At 34.9% G+C, this 27,111-nt stretch overlaps 1 protein-coding gene across 1 annotated transcript; it reads left to right on the forward strand.

The window, feature by feature from the left end:
- On the forward strand, window positions 1-26,671 carry LOC143236726 (doublesex- and mab-3-related transcription factor A2-like). The gene is made up of 2 exons (XM_076475177.1): window positions 1-1,196; window positions 24,976-26,671. Exons 1-2 carry the CDS (start codon window positions 581-583, stop codon window positions 26,007-26,009), a joined length of 1,650 nt encoding a protein of 549 aa, XP_076331292.1. The 5' UTR covers window positions 1-580; the 3' UTR covers window positions 26,010-26,671.
- The last annotated feature ends 440 nt before the right edge of the window (window positions 26,672-27,111 follow it).

Raw genomic sequence — 27,111 nt, forward strand, 5'->3', positions numbered from 1 at the left:
GAGTTGGCGGTGGGTGGTGATGACTAGCTGCCTTCCCTCTAGTCTTACACTACTAAATTAGGGACGGCTAGCACAGATAGCCCTCGAGTAGCTTTGTGCGAAATTCAAAAACAAACAAACAAACAGTTTACAAAGAATATTGAAACTCAAGTATGTGGCACAACCAGTGAACTGAGATCAAACTAATCCACTCTAAATATACTGCATAGATTTCAGGAATACTCAAAAGATAAAAAAATTCTTGCTTCAAGAGATATTTTCACAACCTAACTAATACTATTTCGGAATGTTATTTTTTTATAATAATGAATTAAACTATGGTTTTAAATACTTTCACGTCCTAAAATAGTTACATCACAGGCACGATATCCTTCTGGGTGATTCAACGACTTAGTTCTAGTTTCCTCAGCGAACTCGTATTTGATGTACTTCATTAATGTCTGATAGGAACAGAAGAAATTGTGCAGGATAACAAAACGTGACACACCAGATGACAAGGGAGGCGTGGTCATATTTGACAATGTGATCTAGAGTGGTGTGCGCAAAACGCACGCGCTAGCAAGCAATGTGGATTGGTTGAATGACAATCCTTAAAAAAATTATATTATATATATGTTGCTCCAAGTTGTATACGAAGTGGAGATTTCTCGAAACCAAAGCTGGTTCACGGAAAACAATAAATATGAACCTTTCAACCCGTGCGAATGATGAGGTTATTAGACACGGTGGTGGGGACCTCACTTACGGGCTTGACCGTACCTCCAACACTGGTGTGGCTATGAACACCTCTCACCCTGTTATCTCGGGATCGGCTGTCATCATGAGGCCCAGTGAGCGATTCCAACGAACCCCAAAATGTGCTCGTTGCAGGAATCACGGTGTGGTGTCGGCACTAAAAGGTCACAAACGATACTGCCAGTGGCGGGACTGTGATTGCGCCAAATGTACCTTAATAGCCGAGCGGCAACGCGTTATGGCTGCCCAGGTGGCTCTTCGCCGGCAGCAGGCTCAAGAGGAAAATGAAGCCCGGGACTTAAGTCTTCTTTACGGTTGTCAAGAGAATATATTTGCTTTGCATCACGCAGGTCTTACCTTTTCTGCTGCTATGAACCAACTCATTAATAACCAGCAAAGTCGGAGTTTGACCTCTACTGAACAATCTTCCAAACCTCTGACCTCTGAGGCAAGCGACCCAGGTACGTTGATCATTTATGAAAGATATTATTTCAAAGCATGCACAACGTAAAACATCTACTATAGTTCAATTATCACGTGCAGACCGACAGTCACAAATAGCCGCAGGTTTTGTCACTTTCTATTGTTAAAATTTCGTATGATGAATAAAACTGTGAAGTATTCATGTCATGAACAATATGTTTTCATGGTACTTTCATGCTGTTGGGTAATAGGGATATGGTGTCATAATCCTTGAATACGTTATTGGGTAACAGGAATGACGTGTCATATTCCTCAAACATGTTATTGGATAATAAAAATAACGTATTCTAATCCTTGAACACGATGTTGGATAAAAGGAGTAGTGTGTCCTAATCCTTGAACACCTTATGTGATAATAAAAATAACGTATCATAATCCTTGAATACTTTCTCTCTTAATTTATAGCCATTGTCATATGATCCGTGTATTTCAGGTAGAAACTATAGTTTTGTCTTGTCACAGTATCTTCAATATTTATCTCTGGTCATATCTTTTCTTAGGTATTCACAATATGAAAATAGTGTAGGACTTCACAGGTATTCGGGTCCAGTTTCTTTCCCTGTTAAAAACTTATTATCTTTTTATTTTCTTTGGACTTCATTTACGGTTTCTTCATTTATATATTTTACCATATCTAACAGTCTTATGATCATACCTGGTTTTTACCTTTTCATGATATAACGTCTTCCCGTGTATTGTATCTAACGAGCTTTTAAATTATTCTCTAATAATGTTTAAACCAAATATATTATCTCTGATAGAATGTAATTTTATATAATTTTGCTTGTCTTTTACCTTACTTATTTGTTCTTATCTCTCTTGTTTTCTTACCACGTTTTTGTTTTTACTGTCCTTGTTGCAGATGTCTGTTTATTTGCTTTTTTGTTGAATTTCGCACAAAACTACTTGAGGGATAACTTCCTAGCTGTCTGCAATTTTGAAGTTATAGGCATGAGGGAGGGCAACTGATCAATAACACCTACCGCCAACTCTTGGGCTATTCTTTACCAACGAAACGTAGGGTTCAGCTTCTTATTGTAACGTTCCCACACTTGAAAGAACGTACACGTTCAATAATGAGATTCGAACCTGCTACCCACAAATTGTGAGTTAAACACCCTCCCCACCATGCTTTGCGAGGCCTATATATAAGTCATTAATTTACATGTTACGTTTAACGATTAATTCCCATAAACTTCGTCTCATCTTGAAAATATAGTTAAAATGCTTCTTTATTCTTTCATATTCACAGTTTTACATTATATTTCCTCTCTTCTATGAATAACAACACAAATAACATTACCTTTTCATTAATGCACTAAATGACAGCTCAGCATTGATCACATTGTAATTAATGAAAATGATGACTTCAGTAGTTAAGGATTAACAGAACGTAAAATAGATAGATAGTCCCTGTGACAATGTAAAGTAAAAAAAAATTATTGAACTATCACGAAGAAAGTTAAAGCCAGTTTTCAGGTGTCACATTTATTACATAATGGTTAAACCAAATTAAGGAGATATTATATTCATCACACTGTGGTTAACCTAGACTTAGAAGACATTATATTCATTACACGGTGGTTAACCCAGACTTAGAAGACATTACATTCATCACACTGTGGTTAACCCAGACTTAGAAGACATTATATTCATCACACGGTCATTAAACAAGATTTAGAAGATATTATATTGATCACACGGTGGTTAACTCAGATTATGAAGACATTATATTCATTAAACGGTGGTTATTTTTGATTTAGAAGACATTATTATCATTACACATTGGTTAGACCAAATTAAGAACACCTCCATCTGATATATTCAAATTAACCTTCAATAGAAAAATCAAATCATTTCATCAGTCACACAGTTACTTCATAATATAGCAAGTAATTAAGTAGATTTGGTGGTTCAACAACAACAAAATAAAAGGTATTGATTTAAATTTCGCGCAAAGCTACTCGAGGGATATTTGCGCTAGCTGTCCCTAATTTAGCAGTGTGGGACTAGAGGGAAAGCAGCTAGTCATTACCACTTACCGAATAGTGGGATTGTCGTAACATTATAACGCTCCCACGGCTGAAAGGGCGAGAATGTTTGGTGTAATGGGGATTCGAGCCCGCGACCCTTGGATTACGAGCCGAGCGCCTTAATCACCATAGCCATGCCGGGTCGTAAAATAAAAGGTATACATTTATGTGTTTGCATATAAAAGATGGCCGAATAGTCTTCCTGACTCATTAACATTGAGTAACTTATGGCATTCAAGTTGATGTTCAGAAGGAACAGTTATGGAAGATGGTTGAATGACATTTTTGTCAAATATCGTTAAAGTGTCACGTTTTGGTGTAAGATGTCTGTGTCAAAACCTGTGCTAGTTTACTAAGTAGGCACTTTGGAGTTATGGCTTTTATATAAGACAGAATGCACATGAGATAAATTTATATCCAAATATCTGTTATCAACGAATAATGGGATTGACTGCAACGTTATAACGTTCTCACGGCTGTAAGGATAAGCATGTTTGACAGGGATTTGAACCCGCCAACCCATTGATAACGAGGGCCCGGCATGGCCAGGTGGTTAAGGCACTCGACTCGTAATCCGAGGGTCGCGGGTTCCAATCCCCGTTACATCAGACATGCTCGCCCTTTCAGCCGTGGGAGCGTTATAACGTAATGGTCAATTCCACTATTCGTCGCTAAAAGAGTAGCCCAAGAGTTGGCGGTGGGTGGTGATGACTAGCTGCGTTCCCTCTAATCTTTTACTGCTAATTTATGGACGGCTAGCGCAGATAGCCCTCGTGTAGCTTTGCGCGAAATTCAAAACAAACCAAATAAATATACACGATGACCACACTGAATGTTTAGATTGTTCTTGTATCAAGGTTATTATTATTACCAGCATTATTATTAATGTCATTTAAAACTGGTTGAAGAAATTAAGTCATTTTGTATTTGCGAAAATTCATTAAAAAAATCACATTAACCGCTAGCAATGTTAACATTACAGTTTTTTTATGCTTTAGTTAATTATTTCACTTTTATCGGGTGAAGTATGTGTAATTTAACTACAATAACAAGTTGTAAGTGTAAAACCAAGTTTTATGTTTGAACACACGACATAGGGATATTTTCTGAGTTAATGACTACACCGAAGTTAACAGCACTAGGATCCATATCAGAATTCATTATTTTACCCATTTTGTTTCTTTCTGTACACTGAAATTATTAAAATTTTATGTCATTTCATTATTCCAAACTCTGTAACTGTTTCTAATAGAAAAGAGTTATTATAGTTTTTGCTAATCTTAAATTGAAATATTTCTGTGTAGAACACATGTAATTAATAACACTGTGAAGAATATTGTTGATATGTGAATAATCTTTATTTAAACATTATATTCATTCACCAGAATCTACAGTAAATAAATGTCACTCTTGCCGTATTTTAACCTCCATCCTAATATAAAAACACCATATTTGCAAACAGATATTAGTTGTTGTTGTTCTTAATAGTAGTTACGTGTTATGAGTAAGATATTCGAATGTGAGGACCGCTTCACATAAGAATAACGATTTTTTTTAAAAACCATGACTTCGAAACTAACTATAACAAATTTAACCAGAAAATATGTCAAAAGCATGAAATGCAAGTTTCGAAATGGATAAAAAGGCAAACACACTTACTTGTTTTGGCTAAAGATATTCACTAATGACTGTTTTCATTTAGGTATGTTAGAATTCGTGATAGCTCTCTGAGGACAAATGGTTTATAAACGTACTATATAATCCTGTACGTAAAACATTAATACATATAATTTCGTTGCTAAATTATAGATTTGTAAAGTGGAATGACTTCAGACATACGTGTTGATACAGGCAGAAATCAAAGATTCAATTCAATAAACTAAATAATTCTAACAGGCAGTTAGGGCGCTCGTCTCGTAGTCCGGTTTGGTTTGGTTTGAATTTCGCGCAAAGCTACACGAGGGCTATCTGCGCTAGCCGTCCATAAATTAGCAGTAAAAGATTAGAGGGAAGGCAGCTAGTCATCACCACCCACCGCCAACTCTTGGGCTACTCTTTTAGCGACGAATAGTGGGATTGACCGTCACATTATAACACCCCCCGGCTGAAGGGCAGGCATGTTTGGTGCGATAGGGATTCAAACCCGCGACCCTCAGAATACGAGTCGAGTGCCTGAACCACCTGGCCATGCCAGGCCTATCATCGTGCATACTGCTCAAAACAATTTGGAAATAAGTATGTTTTTTTTTAGCAACGAGAAAGCAAATATAATGCTACAGAATGATACCACTATACCTCAGTTCATTTTTATGCTATCTGAATGAAATGATAAAAGTAAAATTGGACAGAAGTGGCTAAACATCTTTAAAGCTCACGAACGTTTACTAATAAAATAATTTGTGTATGTCTAATTTTTCGTGCTGTGTGTAATACGTTTTAACTTTATTTATTTAAAAACTACGTTCATGAGGTTAAATTTGTACAAAATACATGTAAGATTGTAGAAAACTACACTTATTTAGTGTAAGTCAACTTAATAGGTTTTGAGAGTAACCGTCATTCTTTAGAAATTATATAGTTGCATCACGTTGCGTAGCATTTGCGTTATTTTATGTTGCGCTGAACTGTGGAAAGAATATATGGTAACATATCTTTACGAACATTTAGACTACCGAAACACTGCTCTGGTTGAAACGTTTCTTCTGAACTTGCTTTTACTGTTCTTCATTATTAATTCAATGTAAATAAATTGCTTTAGAAAAAAATTTTAATCACGCGGTAAATTCACGCACGGCCAACTGGTTAAGGCGCTCGTCTCGTAATATGAGGGTCGTGGGTTCGAATCTTAGTTGCACCAAACATGCTCGACCTTTCAGCCGTGGGGGCGTTATAATGTGATGTTCAATTCCACTATTTGTTGGTAAAAGACTAGCCCAAGAGTTGGCAGTGGGTAGTGGTGACTAGCTGTTTTCCCTCTAGTCTTACACTGATAAATTAGGGACGACTAGCGCATATAGCCTTCGTGTAGGTTCGCGCGAAATTCAAAAACAAACAAACAAGTTATTTTAAGATGATAATATATATATATGTATAATGTAGAACTTCTAAGGTGGTTTCAGAAAGTTTCAAGAACTACAAATTTAACCGTGAAACTATTTTCTGGAAGAACAGTTTTAAAATGACACTGGGCAAAATGTAAATCTTGTCTTGTTCAGTTTGTGTGACACAAAGTGAAAAAAAGAGACAAAAAACAAACAAACAAAACAACAACCAATAAACATTACCATGTGCTTAAAATCCAGTGGTTATGTTAGAATATCGTTTGATTCCCTTGTAACTAATAATATATAAATAGGGAGAATGTTGTAGGTGAAAGCACCAATTAATGTTTAAGGATTAATCAAATAATGGTTACTTTTCATACCACAAGTGTAATAATCGTACAGTTTAAACAGATAGTGATAGTCTAATGGAAAATACTACCACTCTAATTCCATAGTATACTCTATATTCACATTTCATAGCTAAATGAAATCAATAAATTTTGTGAAATTAAGATTGACGAATAAGGAGGCAGAAAAGTCGAGCTAAATAAGCAGTTTTTACACACTTCACCGTTGTGTGAAGTGAAACTAAGCAACGGATAGCATTAAAAATTTGATATAATGAATAGATATCAAATCAGTAACAAACGGAAATACAATAGCTTGGGTAATTTAGATGCAGGATCAAATCATCATCTATTAGCTACAAGATACACCTGATATTATATTATCTAGCTTTTGACTGCCTTTTATTATACTTATTATGGTTATTAATATACAAAATTTAAGCTGATTAATTGAAGCAATGATAAATTGTTTTTGGCAAATAATTCCTTATTTGTTTTGACCAGTTTCATTTGAAAGTTTAAGATTTTATTTTTTCTAACAGAAATAACCACTTCTGCTTTATATCAAAGTGCACACTGAAAGTGGTAACCAGAAGTATTACACATGTATTAAATAGAATGTGCCATACTTTTAAACAACATCATATAAGATGTGATTTGTAATTCTTATCCACCACCCATTAGCCGTCCCTAATTTAGCAGTGTAAGACTAGAGGAACGGCAGCTAGTCATTACCACTCACAACCAACTCTTAGGCTACTCTTTTAGCAACGAATAGGGGAATTGATCGTGACATTATAACGCCCCCAGGGCTGAAAAGGCGAGCATGTTTGGTGTGATTGGGATTCGAATCCGCGATTCGAGTGCCTTAACCACCTGGCCATGCCGGAATCGGTATAACAACTAACCATAGTGACTACAAAGCACACGTTTACATTAACAGTATGTTTGATCCAGTGTGTTAGTCATATGTGCACAGAAACTCACTACATAAGACGTGAAGACAATACAGTAAACATAAAAAACGTGTAGTGTCACATTATTCTCTGCCAAAAACTTAACTTCAGCATATTCTAACAAACGCCATTTTGTAGATTAACGGTTCTAAAGCTTATTTTACAAAGTTTAAGCCTCCTATTTTTGTATTGTATTAAACACATAAAGTAAATACTGAGGATGTGATACATCAGCTTCGGCAGCTCTTTACACGTCGTGGTACTCATTTTGTATACATTCTTCACTGAAATCTGACAAGAAAGGTCAAGCATTCACGTGGACCAAGATAATGATATTTCTGTTGTTTTACTTTCAAGTTATTCTAGTCCTTTACTTTAAAAATAATTGTTACGTAAAATAAAAACTAATTTTTTCAGTAGTCATGTAACAAAGTAATGTAACAATAAAAGTACAGTTAGTCTTAGATCATATAAAACTTTTTACTGCAGCTTCTAATACATAACACGATTCTTCCTTTGAGAATTAGTTATTGTACACAACACTATGTTTGGGAAGAAGCCGCTAGGAAAAAATCTGGATGGATAAAACTGCTTCTAAGTTTGCGGATATATTTGTTTTCTATTTAATATGCTTACGTTGTCTTAGATATGTAAAAGAAACTTGGAAAGTAGAAATTACAGACAAATATTTGTTCACGCACGAAACTCACACCTGACAAGGTTTGGTTTGTTTTTAATTTCGCGCAAAGCTACACTAGGGCTATCTGCGCTAGCTGTCCCTAATTTAGCAGTGTAAGTCTAGAGGAAAAATAGCTAGTCATCCCCACCCACCGCAAACTATTGGGTTACTCTTTAACCAACGAATAGTGGGATTGACCGTAACATTATAACGCCCCCATAATTGGTAATTATTATACTTTACAGTAACATACACATACGCACACTCACATATATATGTATATACGCTATGTAAATGGGGGACTCGCGTAACAGAATAATCACGTACCGTTACACGAACATTTTTTTTGGCTATTCATCTTCTGAGTGACATGGTGTGGCAATGATTTTATCGTTCGTCTATAGCGAACAAAGAAAGGATGACAGTAGGCGAGAATATTAGAATTTGTTAAACAATTTTGGGCTTCAAGATCACGCAGGAACTAATTCAAAACGTATATGACCATGCGCATAAATATGACAATTGTTAAGCTTAACGTGGCTACCGTGTAAAAAAAAAAGATGCTTTAAAGTGGATTAATTTGTTACTTTTTCATCCAGTCTGCCCGCACCCATCATTTGATGAGAAACAGCTGCCACTTTGTCCCTTTCAAGTGTTCCATAATTGGAACATACTCGTTCTTCTCTTCAACGTTTTTCCTTGGTCTATAGGAGTCTAACAATAAAAGCACAAGAGGGGGTTTCGACAAACTTCGTTCATCGTCACAGGGAGTGATTCTTCACAAACTGCTAACGACGGGTGGGGCTATAACCCATCGCCAGCTACGACCCTACTCTTCTTTTCCTTGTTACTTTATTCAACGTATAAGGTGCTTGAGGTATATAAATAATTACATGAATATCTCTACTTGAAATCAGAGAAACTATTTGTAGGCTATTGACAAAACTTCCTGGCCCCTCGGTGAAGTTCAAAGGCTGTTTAAAACTGAATCAACCAATGAAAGTAGGGGTAAGTAAAAAGAAAATAATGTAACGATACGAGGATGAGTATTATGAATAATAATAATAAAAAAATATATACTCTGAGAACAGTAACCCTCGGGTTTTCTCAATGAACATACCAGACCGTTCAGAACGACGCTGTCTCTTGCTGTTAAGCCTATTTTTCGTGAAGTTTAGGAAGCTCTGTCGTGTTGAATAGCTTGTTCTGAAGAGGCTCTCAGATATGGTGACCATAAAATCATGCGCAGAGAACGTGGTGAAGTGACATTTACAATAAGCTGGAAACGGCGTCCACTTCTTCGATTGAAAGTAAAGTATGCTCTGATGGCTGACTATTCAATTCACAAAGAGATCATTGTTTATTTTGAAAACGTTATTGCTAAACCTTTAGAAAGTTATTCGTGATACAAGCGCCAAATAATTACGCAAAACTATAACTATAGAAATATATGTATAATTTCTAATGGCTGCACAAAACTATCAGCATAGCAGTATGTATGGCCTTTAATAACTGGAGAAATACGCAACTACACAAATATATTTTAATTATATAACCAACCCTAAAGAACTACAATAAAAACGTTACAGATATTAAAAATATTGTCAGAGCACAGGCTTTATACAATGTGAGTTAGTAGATGTACCCTGTGTTTTAAAGGTGACTAAGGAAATAGGAGTCACATCGCGGTGGGGATACACCGTCTATTATTCTTAACCCTCGTTCGCTGATATCAAATGTTAAAGAGAGAAGAAGAAAAAATAAAATAAGTAAAAGGAAAAAGAAATAAGTTAAGAGAGTAAAATGTGGGTACTGAAAACCACAATGTGTCACATCTATACCAGAGCTTGCAGATTGTTGTGGGAAGGTGACTGTTCTCCAATGAAATATAACACGAAAGTTAAAAGAAAAACAAGCTGTTACCACTGAGGGAATTAAAGGAATATTACCTCCTTACGTTGGTACTCCAGTTCTCAATATAGTAGTAAAATCTGAAATAAATAAGTTTGTACTGACCCTCAGTTCACGAGTCGAGTACCTTAACCATCTGGCCATGCCAGGTGATGATGAAAATCTTTTGGCCCGGTGCAACGAGTTCAAACTACCCCATGTAATTTGAATTCGTTTTCCCGGTAATTTGAATTCGATTTCAGGTTACTGCCGGGGGTAGTCTGAAATCGATTTCAGGTTACTGCCGGGGGTAGTCTGAAATCGATTTCATCTTACTTCCTTTGATTTCAAACTACCCCCTTCCCGATAGACTCGTTTTAACGGTTTGCTAAGATGCTAGACGTTTTTATCGCACTCAGTGTATGTAAATGAAATTAACACATTAATAATAAAGTAAAAATTCGAATGTTTATCATGTTCTATATCTCATGCTATCAATCACTCATTTTTATTTCAGTGCGCATAAAGAAATATAAAAACTTAGTATGTATAAATTACAATATATTGAATGAAGAAAGTATATAGACTTTGTGGTCTGGCGAGGATGAGCCCTTAAAATACCTTTTATCTTATATGAATCATCAATTTTAATAAAAGGCCTTTTGCCTATTCTCGTGTACTTAGATACGTACTCGGCATGCACTACAAATATTAAAAGCAATCATTATGTTTGTCATTTTGGCGTTAGAAAAGGGGGTAAATTGAAATCAAGGGGGTAATTTAAAATCAATTTCATGTTACTCCCCCGGTACTCTGAAAACGATTTCATATTCCCGGGGGGGTAACTTGAAAACGGGGGTAATTTGAAATCGTTACACCGGCATGACCAGGTGGTTAAGGAACTCGACTCGTAATCTGAGGGTCACGGGTTCGAATTCCCATCGTAATAACCGTGCTCGCCCTTTCAGCCGTGAGGGTGTTATAATGTGACGGTTAATCCCACTATTCGTTGGTAAAATAATAGCCTAAGAGTTGGTGGTGGGTGGTGATGATTAATTGCCTTCCCTCTAGTCTTACACTGCTAAATTAGGAACGGTTAGATAGTCTTCGTGTAGCTTTGCGCGAAATTCGACATAAGCCAAACCGATTTTGTATGGGTAGTATTTTAAATAAATTATACTAGTTTATAAGTATTAAACCTGAACCTGATTATATGAGTGGAATAACTAACTTCCTCCCATTACGTTTACATGTAGAGTCTACTGTAACTATCTTTTTTGGACTTTTCCTACACTTTATAAGAACTTTCACATTTTTGTGTGAAAAAGGTGTTACTACATGAACGAAAATAGTTCCAATATGCTTAAACCATCTTAATGAAACCTAGAAATATTAATGAGGAAGTTCAAGCAGAAACATTTTAGTTCTTACTTCTTTATATTTATGTCACGTATTTTGGTATTTACCACAAAATATTTAGTGATACAAAATCGAAACAAAAATTAACATTTAATGAATTTAATAAAGAAATATTAAATATAAGTATTCAATATTCAAAAGTATTCAGGATTGGTTATATCAATTTCTACGTTTAAATAATGCGCTTTTTCTTCAAATATTGAAGTGTTTTCAGTTTCCAAGTATATTGGATAAATAATGTTAACAATATATTTTTATAGCGTGTAATAATTGTATAAATGCCTAACCTGGCAAAAACATAACACGACATATTCGGATATATAACTGTACCAAATCACAACCATACAAAATATTTACACATATATAACTGTACCAAACCATAACCATACAACACATTTAGACATATAACCGTACCAAACTACAATCACGTAGCACATTTATACACATAATTGTAACAAAGCACAATTATAAGACTGTAAGAACCCATAGTTATGAGTCTTATGAAACTTCAGGTATGTAACTTACTTCTACTTTTATCTTATTACCTATATATATATTTCTCTTATATACGCTTAAAAAGGTAAACATATAGCGTTTGTGTAAGTGATTGATGCTACTAACAGCACCTTCTAGTGAAAAGATAAGACGAAAGCACGGTGGGTAAACCTAATTAACCTTATCAACAGCATGCCACACCTCATAGGTTATTATAATACAAGGAGTAACAACAGTGTACTGAATGTTTAGTATGAACTGCTATTAGGATACTCACGCTATTTATAATTATTTGATGTTACATTTTGTCACTATATATGTTTTGTTGTGATAGGTAAAACAAACACCTATTCAAGGGTGTCTGGCAAAATAGTTTTCTGTTTTAATGAATCGTTGATGATGTCCATAGAAGTCTCAGTACACAAATTATACATGTAGATGTTTAATATAACAAATATTTCTCACATTGACAGTGCTAAGTGTATTTGTATTCCACCTTAGTAATAATGATTTTATTTCATACAAGATATGCAAACATTCTGGCCAAGACTGCACAAACATCATATTATTGACGCATACCAACTGATGGGAAGTTTGGAAAACTTCGACCCTTGTATTCGCCCACGTCTTAAACAAGTACTGCTTCCACTTCTATGAAACTGACAGATGAACCAGAAATCCTATTTTTGTAACTTTCAAAACATCAAGTTATGTACATTATATCAATTTTTCAAAGAATCAGATGTATTTTTCCAAAGTCAACATAACCAAAAAGGAATTGACAGTCATAATTATAAAAGTTATATATCAAGTGATTATTATTCATGACCGACTTGGCCAGGTGTTGAGGGCGCTTGACTCGTGATCTGAGGGTCGCGGATTCGAATCCCTGTTCACATCAAACATGATCGCCCTTTCAGCCGTGGGGGCGTTATAAAGTGATGGTCAATCCCACTATTCGTTGGTAAAAGAGTAGCTCAAGAGTAGGCGGTTGGTGGTGATGACTAGTTGCCTTCCCTCTAGTCTTGCACAGCTAAGTTAGGGACGGCTAGCGCAGATAGACCTTGTGTAGCTTTGCGCGAAATTCAAACTAATTGCCCATAGTTGAAACATTGTTCAAAATATATTCTTAATATTTATAAAAATTAGAGAACTTTGGTGGTCGACTTTATTTGATTGCCACATTCAAGTCTTATAGTTACAATGTTTCACAAAGTGTGCATCTTATACTTTATCAAAATGACACCAAAGTTTTGCAACAAAGTACAGTTGTTGTTTTTTGCAAAACACTTTATTTATGAGTATGAATGCAACATCAAAAGTTAGTTTGTTTTGAAGCGTTAGTCAGTGATCACGGAGGTGATTTTTTGTTCTGAATCCGTCTTATAAACGTAGGTAAAGTTTTATGTGTGTGTTACAAAGATAGGATGTTAAGTTTAGTGGTGTTTTACAGTCCTAAATAAGTGACGGCTAGTACAGATAACTCACATGTAGCTTTGCACGAAGTTCAAAACAAACAAACATTACCCTTCGACTACTTGAAAACACATTTCTTCACGTGGATTTTGAAATTGATATGGTAACATAAATTAGCTTTTCACTTAAAAAATATACCAAGAACATCAAATTTTATTGTTTATTTTTTTACTTACAATCAATGTTCAATCTCAAACGTAACAAAATTTAACAACTAAACTCGAAGATTGATTACATATCCGAGGTTAGAAAATTATATGTGTATCTTAAACTTTTATGATAAACTTCAGAGAGACAAATTAACATTAAAGAAAGATAACAAAACATAGATGAGACACAGTCTTATATTTATTTAGACATACTAGAAAATCCATACACTTCAACGGCGTTACCACAGTCGGTCGTGCTATAGAAAAAATATAAATCTTAAAAGATCAGGCATTTACTTTCTCATATTTATTGTAAATATGAAAAGTGAGAAATTTTTCATCAATAGAGATGACATGTGCAAACACGCATTTCTCTTTCTCAGGATGTGAAGGTTCTGAAAAGGACCGTTAAATTTTATTTGTTTAAAGAAAATAATTTTCTTCAAAAGAAGAAAATCACTCGTCTTCACTATTTTCAGAATGAATCCAGATTTGAAATACAGTATTTCTATTCTGTACAATTCCAAAGGCCCAGTGTGGTAATATCCGGGGAATATCGAAATGACTTCATAAACAAACTAGATCTCCAACAAACAAAACAAGTAAGCCATTTACTAAAATGATTTATATGAATATCATGACTACACGATTGTACATTATATAAATACTTACCATGACGTATAAACTCATAACCCTGATTCCCTCCTCTGTACACACACATAGATATACAATCTAGATAGGCCTGACGAGAGGGGGGTTTAGAGTCCCGGGGACTGGGGAAATATGGGATAAAGAATAATGTATTCCCATTTTCATAATATACTTTGGGAAAGCTCGCAGTACTGCGGGAAATCGTTTTGCCTCAAAAAATATTTTGGTATCTAACAAATGTAAATTCTGAACACACTTGGCTTCCACCCTCCAAAAAAATTCTTTACACACCCATGAATGTATCATGAAATTATGAAGACTTAAAAGACAGTTATATCCCCGAGGCAGACCTGCCTCTCGACGCCCCTGAATGTAGAACGAAGGAACCTTTTAAGAAGTGGCATGATAGAGTAGAACTCTATGAGCCATGCTTTGACTTATGTTCATTAGTCACATCCATAGCAACGACCACTACTTCTGAAACAATATGTTATTTATCATGTAAAGAAAACAACAGCTAATATATTTGTTACAATATAAAAAACATAGAAAATTTATTGTGGCTTTTGTACGATATGAAGGACGAGTAATATGTTAAATACCTTGCCACATGATTTCTTAATTAGAACAATGTATATGCCGTGATTACCGTAGTGGGAATTTTTAATTCGGTGATAGACCGGTACGTGTTGTGATCTCATGACAAAAGCTACGGTCTACAAAAGAAGGCATATCTATCCTTTCACATGAAGCCATTTTATAAACAGCGTTCATATAAATTCACATAAAAATTAGGCTAGACATTCACCAGCACGAATAGATTTATCTCTAGAGATAACTGTTCAAAGTCCATGCTTTTATTAATAAATTAGGGTTCTTTCTACCATATAGCATAATAATATTGCTGGTGAAAAAAAACAAAATCACGAATCGTGTTTGATGGTAGCCTTCAAGTCTCGTGCTGAGATTGTCCGTGTGTGCAGCCAAGCGCCCATAACATACAGACAAGCACACCTTTAGTAGGTGATGCAGTTTACCTTATATAGTATACAGAGTCATAAAATAAAACCTATGTTTATTCTAGGGTAAATGTACAACGACTTCCTTGGATTGCAGAATGTCCAAAGAGATAACAACAAGAATGTTAATATTTCTTCACTAGTTCTTCTAGATGTTGTTGCATTTTCCTCACTGGAAAACTTTTGTTAAGAATGACTTTTAAGGAATATGATCACTCATTTACCATTCATTCAGACATTCCTGTAGTAAAGAAACTCGTCAAATGTTTAGCACATATTGAACATAAGTTGTTTTTTTCTGTTCTATGACTTTATATACTATAAAGGGTAAACTATGCCATCTACTAACGAGGTGCTTGTCTGCATTTTATGTACCCAAATGGTCTTGGAATGAGATTTCATTTTATAAAATCTTATAACAATATGGTTGACATTTAAAATATTAACACTAAAACATTGTTACATACACTAGAAACAATACTGAATTATAATAAACATTGCTCTCTGGAGATGAATCCAATCATTTTGGTATATGTCTGGTATTTTTATTTGAAACCATTTGAATGCTTGTTATAAACTGTTTTCACGTAAAATGATAGATATGCCTTTTCCTGTAGATAATATCTTTGTCGTGAAACTTACTAGTATATCACCATATTACAATATTGAACACATTATCTGACAGGTTCTTAACATCTGTGTGAGAAGAGCCTACTTCTCATAATTACAACCTGAATTTTGTGTTCCGATATATATATATATATATAAGTCAAAATGCACTAATTCTTGTTTTCACTACGTTCAAATATTGCATGACAATAGAATAGGTTGTTTTTCAAGTGGTGGTCCATTGACATGGATGCAAGCATCATCTCCATACAAATCATTTTGGTGAATATGCTATTTGTTTTGTTTATGGAGATGTGTTTTATTTATGCAATAGTTCAATTCAACATTTAGATATTCCCCAATTGTTATTGCACTGGACCGTTGGAATCATACAGATTAAATGACATGTATTTCAAATAAGGATTTGTCTTGAAGATAGTGAATAAAATTGTAGAAAATGATCGTGGTTAAAAGATTGGAATTCAAAGGTCCCATTCAAGATCATTAAATCTTCATAAACAGAAGGCTATAATTGCACATGTCTCCTTTATTGAAGAAACAAGTTTCTTATTTACTGTTTTTATGATATTTTAAATGGTTTTGTGAATAAATGTTTCATTGCGAGCGACAACAGTCTTAAGACATTTAACGTTTCAAATGGAATACTGACTTCCAACTGATAATTTGAAAATGTTTAAGTGACAACAGAATTCCTGTAACAGTTTCAAAATCCACGTGAAGAAATATCTGTTTTTAAGTAGTCGAAAAACAGTGACTTGATTTATAATTAAAGATCTTTTACGAATATGGTTATCAACTCTTTTTTGGTTATAAACTATGTTTATTTCTGAAAAATGCATTTGATGTTTTAGTACATTAATAAATTTAAATGTTGTAGTATAGATAACGTGAAGTTTTGAAATATATGGAAACAAAATTTCTGGTTTGTTGGTTTTATAGAAATAAAAGCATTACTTGTTTCAACCTTAGGTGAAAACATCAGCTGGTTTTATACCAGGGATTAAGTATATCAACTTTTCATCATTTGGGATGTGTTCGTAATGTGTTGAAATAGCCCACTTCATTTCTATGTATATTAAACTGATCAATAAGTATCTAAAAACGATTTAATGGAAAATATATTGCAGAACAAATAGTATTTGCTTGTTTGTTTGTTTTGGAATTTCGTGCAAAGCTACATGAGAACTATCTGCGCTAGCCGTCCCTAATTTAGCAGTGTAAGACTACAGGGAAGGCAGCTAGTCATCACCACCCACCGCCAACTCTTGGGCTACTATTTTACCAATGAATGGTGGGATTGACCGTCACATATAACATCTCCATGGCTGAAAGAGCGAGCATGTTTGGTGTGGCTGGGATTCGAACCCGCGACCTTCAGATTACGAGTCAAACGCCTTAACCCACCTGGCCATGCCGGGCCAACAAATAGTAACAATATTACTTTTGTAAAATGGTATATAATCAGAGTTTATTCAGCTTTTATCCTGTATTCAAATAGTTTCAGTCTGCAATGAACAAGCTCGAGACAAATATTTCTCAAAATATTTACAGATAGGCAAGATATGGTTTTCTGTTAATAAATAAACATAATTAAGTACATGGATTATTTAAACTCTAATAGAACAAATTAGCTTATAAGGCTACTCATAAGATTTGAATAATTACCCTTTTCCTATTGGCTAAAATATTTGACAGCGTTATATTAGTTGTCTTTTTCAATAAAGCGTTTTACCTGTAAAAGCAAAACCATAGATGTGTTAAAATCCTACAGAACTATAGAAACATTGTCTATAGTTATGCTGTCTGCCTGTAGTAACACTACCCATAGCAAAACCTTGCAACAATAACGTCGTCCACCCACAGAAGCACTGCCAGTCTTTGTAAAACACATGTAAGTGAAAACTACAAAATAATAGAAATATTTTTTTTACAAATAACTATTTTACACAATAAAATCATAGTTATGTTGTTAGAGGAATAGCATATTTAATTCATAAAGTCGAATAAGTGAATCTATAAGCTACTACGTTAAATTATTGCATGATATCTAATGATTTAAATAAACGTCCTTTTCAGGAAGATAACTGTGAAAAGTACGTTGTGCAAATCAATTGTAGAAGCAAAAACTATACTACAATGCATTAAGCGTGTATTAAGTCATAAAACCATAATCAACTACCTTTTTCAGTATTTATTAAAACGAAGCATTAGGCGTAAAAGAAATTTTCCAGCAGCACTTTAAATGTGTCAGTGATATATTTGCCCAAAGAAACACGTATAATACGGATAAATATATAAATGAAAAATATAAACATTAGTAGGGACAAGTAAAAAATCTGCGTGTAGCCCTATGGAAGTATAGCAACAATGTCTGCTTACAGAGTATGCCTAACAAGACCATCCGCCTGTGGAATCTTAGTAACACTCTTAACCCATAAAAAACACTATCTGTCTCTGTGTAACTTATCTAAAAGAAAACCATAGAGACGAGAAGGTTAAAACTGCAGATTGGTTTATTTACATCAGTACGTTAAATGTGAGAGTAGCACTATCTAGTTCTAGGAAGAGCAAAATGTATATTATTTTAAGCCATTTTACTTGAGAAAGAAACCTAACAACGTTCTGAGCACAAATTATCAGCTTGTGTTGGCATCATTACTCTTTGCATTAGACTAAGGTTGTGTCAGAGACTTGATGTGGAATGTTGAGGAGCCGTTTATTAGTATGATTCTAATGTGGGATGTTGAGGAGCTGTCTATTAGTATGATTCTAATGTGGGATGTTGAGAAGACGTTTGTTAGTATGATTCTGATGTGGGATGTTGAGAGACGTTTGTTAGTATGATTATAACGTGTATATTGAGGGGCCGTCCATTAGTATGATTCTAATGTGGGATGTTGCGAAGACGTTTGTTGGTATGATTCTAATGTGGGATGTTAAGGAGACGTTTTATAGTATGATTCTAATGTGTAATGTTGAGGAGCCGTCTATTAGTATGATTCTAACGCGGGATGTTGAGGAGCTGTTCGTTACTATGATTCTAATGTGGAATGTTGAGGAGCCGTCTATTAATATGATTCTAATGTGGGATGTTGAGGAGCTGTCTATTAGTATGATTCTAATGTGGAATGTTGAGAAGACGTTTGTTAGTATGATTCTAATGTGGGATGTTGGGAAGACGTTTGTTAGTATGATTCTAACGCGGGATGTTGAGGAGCTGTTCGTTACTATGATTCTAATGTGGAATGTTGAGAAGTCGTCTATTAGTATGATTCTAACGCGGGATGTTGAGGAGCTGTTACTATGATTCTAATGTGGAATGTTGAGGAGCCGTCTATTAGTGTGATTCTAATGTGGGATGTTAAGAAGACGTTTGTTAGTATGATTGTAATGTGGAATGTTGAGAAGACGTTTGTTATTATGATTCTAATATGAGATGATGAGGAGACATTTTTTGTATGATTCTAACATGGGATGTTGAGAAGACGTTTGTTAGTATGATTATAAAGTAGTTTTTCAGGAAACGCCTGTTAGTATGATTCTAAAGTGTTTTTTTTTAGGAGACACCTGGTGAGATGGTTTTAAATTGGTTGTTGAGGAGAATCCTGCTTAGTTTATTTTAAAATAGGTTGCGAAGAAGACGTCTGTTTAGTTTATTCTACAGTAGGTTGCTGAGGAGAGAGTGTGTTTAATGGGTAGAACCTATTTTTTCTGAAATGTTCATGTTATTGATATTTTCATTATAAGATGTTACTATTTTCTGATGAATTACTGGTTCCTGTCATGCCCTTAACAGCTGAAGTCAAAATCCTATCTTTCTGATGATTTGTAAATTCATTTAACCACGAGATTTTCTATTCTACCTTACTATAAATGTCATCCATTACGTAAGTCTGTTAGCATATTTTGCCAAGAATTAGTTGTCTCGATTACCGTAAAGGTTAGTATGGTATTTGAACACCTGCCGGCGGTCTACAAGGACCATTTTATTTTAGTACTTTTCGCCCGAGAGAGTGGACATCAGGGTCCTGAAATAGAGCATTTTTTTGTCGTTTTTCTAAATATACTTTTGGCTGGTTTGATTAGATTAATATTTCGTATGTTAACCGGAAACTGTTATAAACAGTGAAATATAAAAACCTGAAGTGAGAAACATTTACAATTTTTCATCAACGTGTGGCATTAAATTTAAAAACACGTGTTTAATCAGTTAAATGAGTCAATTATTATCTTCTACAAAGCAATGTGACGAATTAATATCTGGTGAGGCAATTATAACCATATAACATAATAACTAATACTGTCCATTATACGATTTTTGCTTCCTTAAAGGGTACCCTCAACTAGTTTAACAGTGGTTAAAATAGCATTTACTCGATGCAGATTCTATCTAGAGCAGCCTCATGGATGTTACGATAAGATATAATTTGAGGTTAACTGATAAATGCTTGGATGATTTCACTTCACAGATTTTATGGATAGGCCGATTACTATAATATTCGAATTCTATTGTTTGACAGTCCAACATTCGTTATTTCTAGTTCAACTATCTAGTACCCAGCTGGGACAGAGGTAAGTCTACGGATTTTTAACATTAAAATCAGGGTTTCGATTTCCTTCGGTGGCACAGCAGATAGCCCGATGTGGCTATGCTATGAAAGAACATACAGACTCAAGCTTGTGAGGGCGGGTATTAACACAGTTTCAAATATGATGTCACGTTCATTGTTAACTAAAATAGATTAAAAACGTAAAAAACTCTGTAAGGCAACAGATGCTTATCTTCATGCTTTATCTGTTCGTCTGTTATTTCTTTTATCTATAAGTTCTGTGTTTCCTATTCACCTATTTTTTTATTTTATGTACCTGAGTTTGTTTGTCTACTTACTGAAAATGAGACATTACGTCAATCATTCCATACAGAAGGTATAAACAGTTCTGCAACTCCAAAGACGTTGTGTCATTTAAGCTGATATAAACCACAATACTAAGTGTTTAAAGACTATTTACCAAAGGGTTTGAAAATAAAATGCAGTTCTAAAGAAAATTTCGTATACTGAGCTTTGGAATATCTTTGTCATCACTCAGATATTCCAAACAGTAATATCATTGAAAATTGCCACGATTCCAAGCAGTAATAACAGTGAGGATGCTCAGGATTCCGAGCAGTAATAGCACTGAGGACTGCTACGATTCCAAGCAGTAACAGCATTGAAGACTACAATGATTTCAAGCAATAACAGCACTGAGGACTGTCATGATTCCAAGTAGTAACACCCTTGAGAACTGCCACGATTCCAAGCAGCAATGGCACTGAGGACTGCCACGCTATAGCAAACAATAATGCATATCAAAATGCTATTTTCTCTTCTATGGCGGTGGAACATTATTAATGATGTATGTAATTTCAGTAGGGGGATGAAGACGCGCGACTGGTCCGAATCTCTATCAACTGTCTATAGTGCTGATAAATGGACTGGTGCAAAAGTTCATAACAAAGTCATTCCAAAAATTTAATAATATACAGCAACACAGAGAACAACCGGAATTTCATCTTGTCTTATTTCACGCACGGCCCTTTTGATCGATCGTCGATCTCAGCGACAAGTTCAGCTTTCAAAAGCGTCATGATAAACTGTCGTAGTTATAATATGGTATAGGATAGAGCTGTTAGTTGCCTCTATAGGTTAGCGTAATGTTACCGTGCGAGGGGAGGAAAGAGTGCATGGAACGTGTATTTACTATATATCCTAGTAAAGGGCTACTGCAGAGGCAGCCCGCGTGTGGATGGCCATCTTTCTAGTTGTCATTCTATAGTTTGCCGTGAGTGATGTTGTTTGGTAAACTTTAACCTAGCTTATCACTTAAAAATTAAAAACTGGTCTACGCTGATAAGTAACCATTCTGCAGTGCATAATAATGCACTTTTTTATTCTGCAAGAGTGGATACTACTAAGTTAATTTGGAGATTATCCTTTTTTAGTTTGGCTAAAGACAGGATAAGGTTGGGAATTCCCAACGCTCAGTAATGGATAAATGTTTGGCAAGAATGTGAGATGCTACATATAAAAATCACTGGTCGAATTAGGACCTTCTGGCTATTCAAGGCTAAATAACATCCGGGCAACGTTAAAAGTGGTTGCATTGTTTTGCTATAGGATTATCAACGTGATACATTTGGATATTTTCTTCTTCATAAGTGTGGTTAACATTAGAAGAACTTTAAAATGTTCGTGTGTCGTATAGAATAAATTAACAATAGGTAACGTCAGGATCTCTAGTACTGCGCATATATATTATTTTTTACTGCCTTAATTGTAATAAAATTAATTATAATTTTCTGTCTTTTCTTTTCAGGGATTATAAGTATTACTGTAACAACATTTAAGACAAAGCTTAAAAAGGTAATCTAGTTTTCTTTAAACGACAGTGACCAATGTATGTTTGTTTGTTTTTAATTTCCCCAAAGCTAAAGCTCTATCTTCGTTAGCCCTCCCTAATTCAGCAGTGTAAGGCTAAAGAGAAGGTCAACTAGTCATTACTATCCACCGCTAACTATTTGGGTTACTCCTTTACCAGCAAAAGGTGCGACTGATCGCACATTATAATGCCCCCACGGCTGAAGGGATGAGCATGTTTGGTGTGATGGAGATTCGAACTTGTGACGAATCGAGCGTCCTGACCACCTGGCCACATCGGATCAATAATGATAATGATAACTATTTGAAGGAAGAAAAATTGTTTCAGTGTTGCATATGTTATAACTCATCATATACATTTAAAATACATGTTTAAATTCATACATGAAGCATGAAAGTGGTTGATTTCTTGCTATTATTAAAACACGCTTACGAAGGACTGCGAATGCAATGATTTCAGCCCAAGAATATTAATAAAATCAGAGAAATCCCACATAATATTTGCCGCCAGATCCAGACCTAAGAATATTACTAAAATCAGATATCTTTTCCATAATATTTGTGACCATATCTTGTCCTAAGAATATTACTAAAATCAGATATCTCTTCCATAATATTTGTGACCATATCTAGTCCTAAGAATATTACTAAAATCAGAGAAGTATCACATAATATTTGTGACCAGATCTAGTGTTAAGAATATTACTAAAATCAGAGAAGTATCACATAATATTTGTGACCAGATCTAGTCTTAAGAATATTACTAAAGTAAGAGAAATACTTCCTAATGTTTGTTGCCAGATCTCGTCATACGGACACTAATGAAGCCAGACAAATACGAATGATTAAATTTGATTAAGTTGCTGAGCTTACTAAAACCATGGGTATATAGAAGTTCATGTTTAGAGGAAACAAACGTTTCTTCTGATATACCTTGAAAACGAAAACATAATATTTGTCGTTAACACACAGTTGTTAATTGATGCGATTTGGTTACTACATTTCAATGGTGAACGCATTATTTGATCATATTTAATTTATTGTTAGAATGTTCGTGTCTCGTGAATATGTCTGAAAGACCAGTGGGTTCTTTTGTTACAAACTGTTACTACTAGTATTCTATACTTTAAAGTATGGCTTACTTTGAACCTGTTAGATGCTAAATGTTACGGTTTTATTTCTTGCTTCTCTTGTTTTACAACAGCCAAATTCGTAACTGCTTTTTTTGGTTCTGACGTTTTACAATCCTGTAAAGTTTATGGAATAGCTTATAGATTTTATTACCAGTGCGTTATTAAACTTAAAAATGATTTAATGAATCTTTAGTTCCATAGTTATTAGTAATATCTCACACCTAGGTTTTACTACATTGAGTTACTTTGTGATCACAAGTTGTCTGATATCCCAAGAAAAACTGCATTGTCGATTGTTAAAGTAAACACCTCCATTTTATTATTGTTACAGTAATCTTCACCTTCTCATGATATGAAGTGGTTAAGGTACTAGACTCGTAATGTGAAGGTGGCGGGTTCGATTTCCCGTCATACCAAACATGCTCGCCCTTTCAGCCATGGGAGCGTTATAATGTGATGGTCACTCCCATTATTCGTTGGTAAAAAAGTAGCCCAAAAGCTGGCGGTTGGTGGTGATGAATAGTTGCCTTCCCATTAGTCTTACTCTGCAAAATTAGGGACGGCTAGCGCAGATAGCTTTCGTCTAGCTTTGCGCGAAATTCAAAACAAACCTAACCAAATCATGACCTAGAAAGATTCAAGTCTTTCTTAAATACACACACGGGCAAACTTATGTTTTCATTACTATACTTTAACGTACATTACAGTTATTTTTTATCTAATAATATTTTTGTAACGTTTTGGTGTTTAATTGCAGTAGTTAGAATTACGTGAAGTGTTAACAGACTCTTATAAATTATTAATATAAATGGTAACCAAAACTGATGGGGAACATTTTGATAATTTATTTAAGAAATACAGCTTTTTTAAAAGGAGATTACATCATAATCTTATATATTCAGTGAAATAAAGTGTATCAAGTTTATGTCTATCAAACACTACTGTATTCAGTGGAAAAGTGTGTAAGGTTTACACATATCAAACATTGTTCAGTGTATCAAGTTTATGTCTATACACATATCAAACATTGTTCAGTGTATCAAGTTTATATACATCAAATATTGTTCAGTGTATCAAATCGTACTGATCAAACATTGTTCAGTTTATGAAGTAATACACATCAAACATTGTTCAGTATATGAAGATCATAGATATTTAAGAATGTACAGTTTATACACATCAAACATTGTTCAGTGTATCAAGTTTATACATATCAAATATAGCTCAGTGTAACAAGTTCATACATATCAAACAATATTCGTATTCTTGACATTCAGTCAGATTCATGTTTGGAAACAATTAGAACTGTTTTTACTAAGTACTTGCAAATGTCTAAAACACTTTCTTTTTAAAGTAAGTAAATTCTATATGTCTAGTTCTCAGAAGTAGTCATTACCTTATATTTGTTTGATTTCAGATTGGAAACGACCAAAAATCTCTACAGATATTCAAATAGTGAGTTCAAATGATCGAAAAGATGTCTTCGAATCTAAGACGGCTGTGCCCTCTGAAAAGATGGAATCAGACTCTGACCCAGGCTCGATCACCTTTGAACCTAAAGGCAGAAATAAAGTTCCAGTTACGACAACTGTAGTCGGCGATGAACGCACGCTTCGGAAACCGGACAAAACAGAAATGCATTTCGTCACTCAAAATTCTCCTCTCGGTATTGAAAAGGAGCTGCAAACACTAGCAAATGACATCAAAGGCAAAAAGAACAATGCTTCAGCTAAGCCTAAGGAGAAGTCTCCGGTTGATGTCCTGTGTCGAATCTTTCCTAAAGAGAGTCGTAGCTTTCTGACTCTGGCATTGCAGCAAGGTAATGGTGATGTGCTACAAGTTATCGACAAGCTTCTCGTATCACGAGATAGGCACGATGAAAAGAAATCAAATAATTTCCTGGACAGAAATGAGAAGTTGCCCGTTTCTGTGGTTTCAGAAAAACTCCTAACTTCACGATCCCAACGTAATGATCCAGATTTTCGAGGACAGTTGCCTTCCGGTTCCGTTATCAACTCTGTCATACCTTTTTCATCGAAGGAGGCAGCATCACAGAAATTTACGTCTATGTTTTCCCCATCTCATCCCAAAACTCCTCAGCTAATGTTTTCCCGGAGTTCTGCACTTCGTCCTTCATATACAGCCACACATGGTCCTAGAGGTCTATTGACTACAGCACCTTCTTATGGAGGACTGTTTCCTGGATCAGTTCTTCCTGCTCCTAGTCTGCAACCTGAATATAGATCTATTTTCGGACAGTCTACATTTGGAACCTTTCCTCAACCTGTTTTTCTTATGCAGGAGACGCTGCTTAAAGGACCAGGGCCAACTTCACAAATAGACACTCGGACGGTTGCTACTGGGAACAAGAAACAAACAAGTACTCGGGATGAAAGCAATAGTCCGTGTGATAATGGTAACGACTGCTCTGGTGCCGAAAGTGAAGACTGAAGATGATTTAGATGCTCAGAAACAATTTGAACTCTAGCAATTGAAGATTTAAAAACTACGTCGTCTGAGAGATTTAATATCTCTAATACTTTATCTAATATGTGTACTCTTTCATGCTAGGCAAAATGTTATTGTTCATTTATGTCAGTATTGGAGAGAAATAATAATTCCCTTGAAACAAGACGTGTTTGGTCCCAGCAAACAACAATTCAATGGACAAATAGTACACGTTGCACAGCGACAATAATCTCTCAGTATTATAACACTAACAGCTCATTTTACAATACTGTTGAACTGGCTTGTTGAATAAATTGACCCCGCTCCCAGTGGCATAGCGGTATGTTTGCAGACTCACACCGCTAGAAAGCGAATTCGATACCCGTGGTGGGCAGAACACACATAACCTATTGTGTGGCTGTACGGATGATTGGTTTTTGTTATTCTTCTTTTTGTGAAAGAGAAGAAAGAAGGGGTGAAAGAAAAAGACCGAAGACGTTTCAATATTTTAAGACATCGTATACACCTTGTCAGACTTAAAAACCAATCGTTAGTTCTTTGAAAGGTGCAACACGTTCAGCTGTTGGCTTAACATTATTTAGTTTCTGTAGTGCATATTGGTGTACAGTACAATGTGATAAAACCAAATGTTTTACCAAAACGAATTCTGTTGCCTGAAGGTGGATGTTTTGTTTCCATTGTTGTTCACCAGCTAACACGTAATATCTTCCACCATATGCACATTGGTGAAATCAGCACTCTTTATAAACAACATGAAAGAAACAGATAATTTTTAACTAATCATGGACACATATCACCTGACATAACACTATTATTCTATGAAGAAATATTTACCAAAATCAACAAGTACACTAACATAAAACTAAAGAAACTCTTTTCATCGAACAGCTACGTCCAAAGATCAGTAAAGGCAGAGGATGGCGCCTATAATTACACTTATTTATTTTTTCTTATCTTTGTTAGTTAATTTTTAAATTTTTCCATAAAACCTTTCTTTGAACAATAAGCTTTATTACTTAATATGTGAAACGCACGCTGTAAAAATACACGTTATAAATTCGAGTAGAATTTGTTTTTCAGTTAT

This window comes from Tachypleus tridentatus, chromosome 13 (assembly GCF_004210375.1).
Source record: "Tachypleus tridentatus isolate NWPU-2018 chromosome 13, ASM421037v1, whole genome shotgun sequence".
NCBI classification, from domain to species: Eukaryota; Metazoa; Arthropoda; class Merostomata; order Xiphosura; family Limulidae; genus Tachypleus; species Tachypleus tridentatus.

Excerpts from the sequence above, each read along its gene's own strand:
- LOC143236726 (XM_076475177.1), top strand. The coding sequence starts at position 581 with ATGACAATCCTTAAAAAAATTATATTATATATATGTTGCTCCAAGTTG. Across the intron at positions 1,197-24,975 it reads CTCTGAGGCAAGCGACCCAG|ATTGGAAACGACCAAAAATC; the intron begins GTACGTTGATCA and ends GTTTGATTTCAG.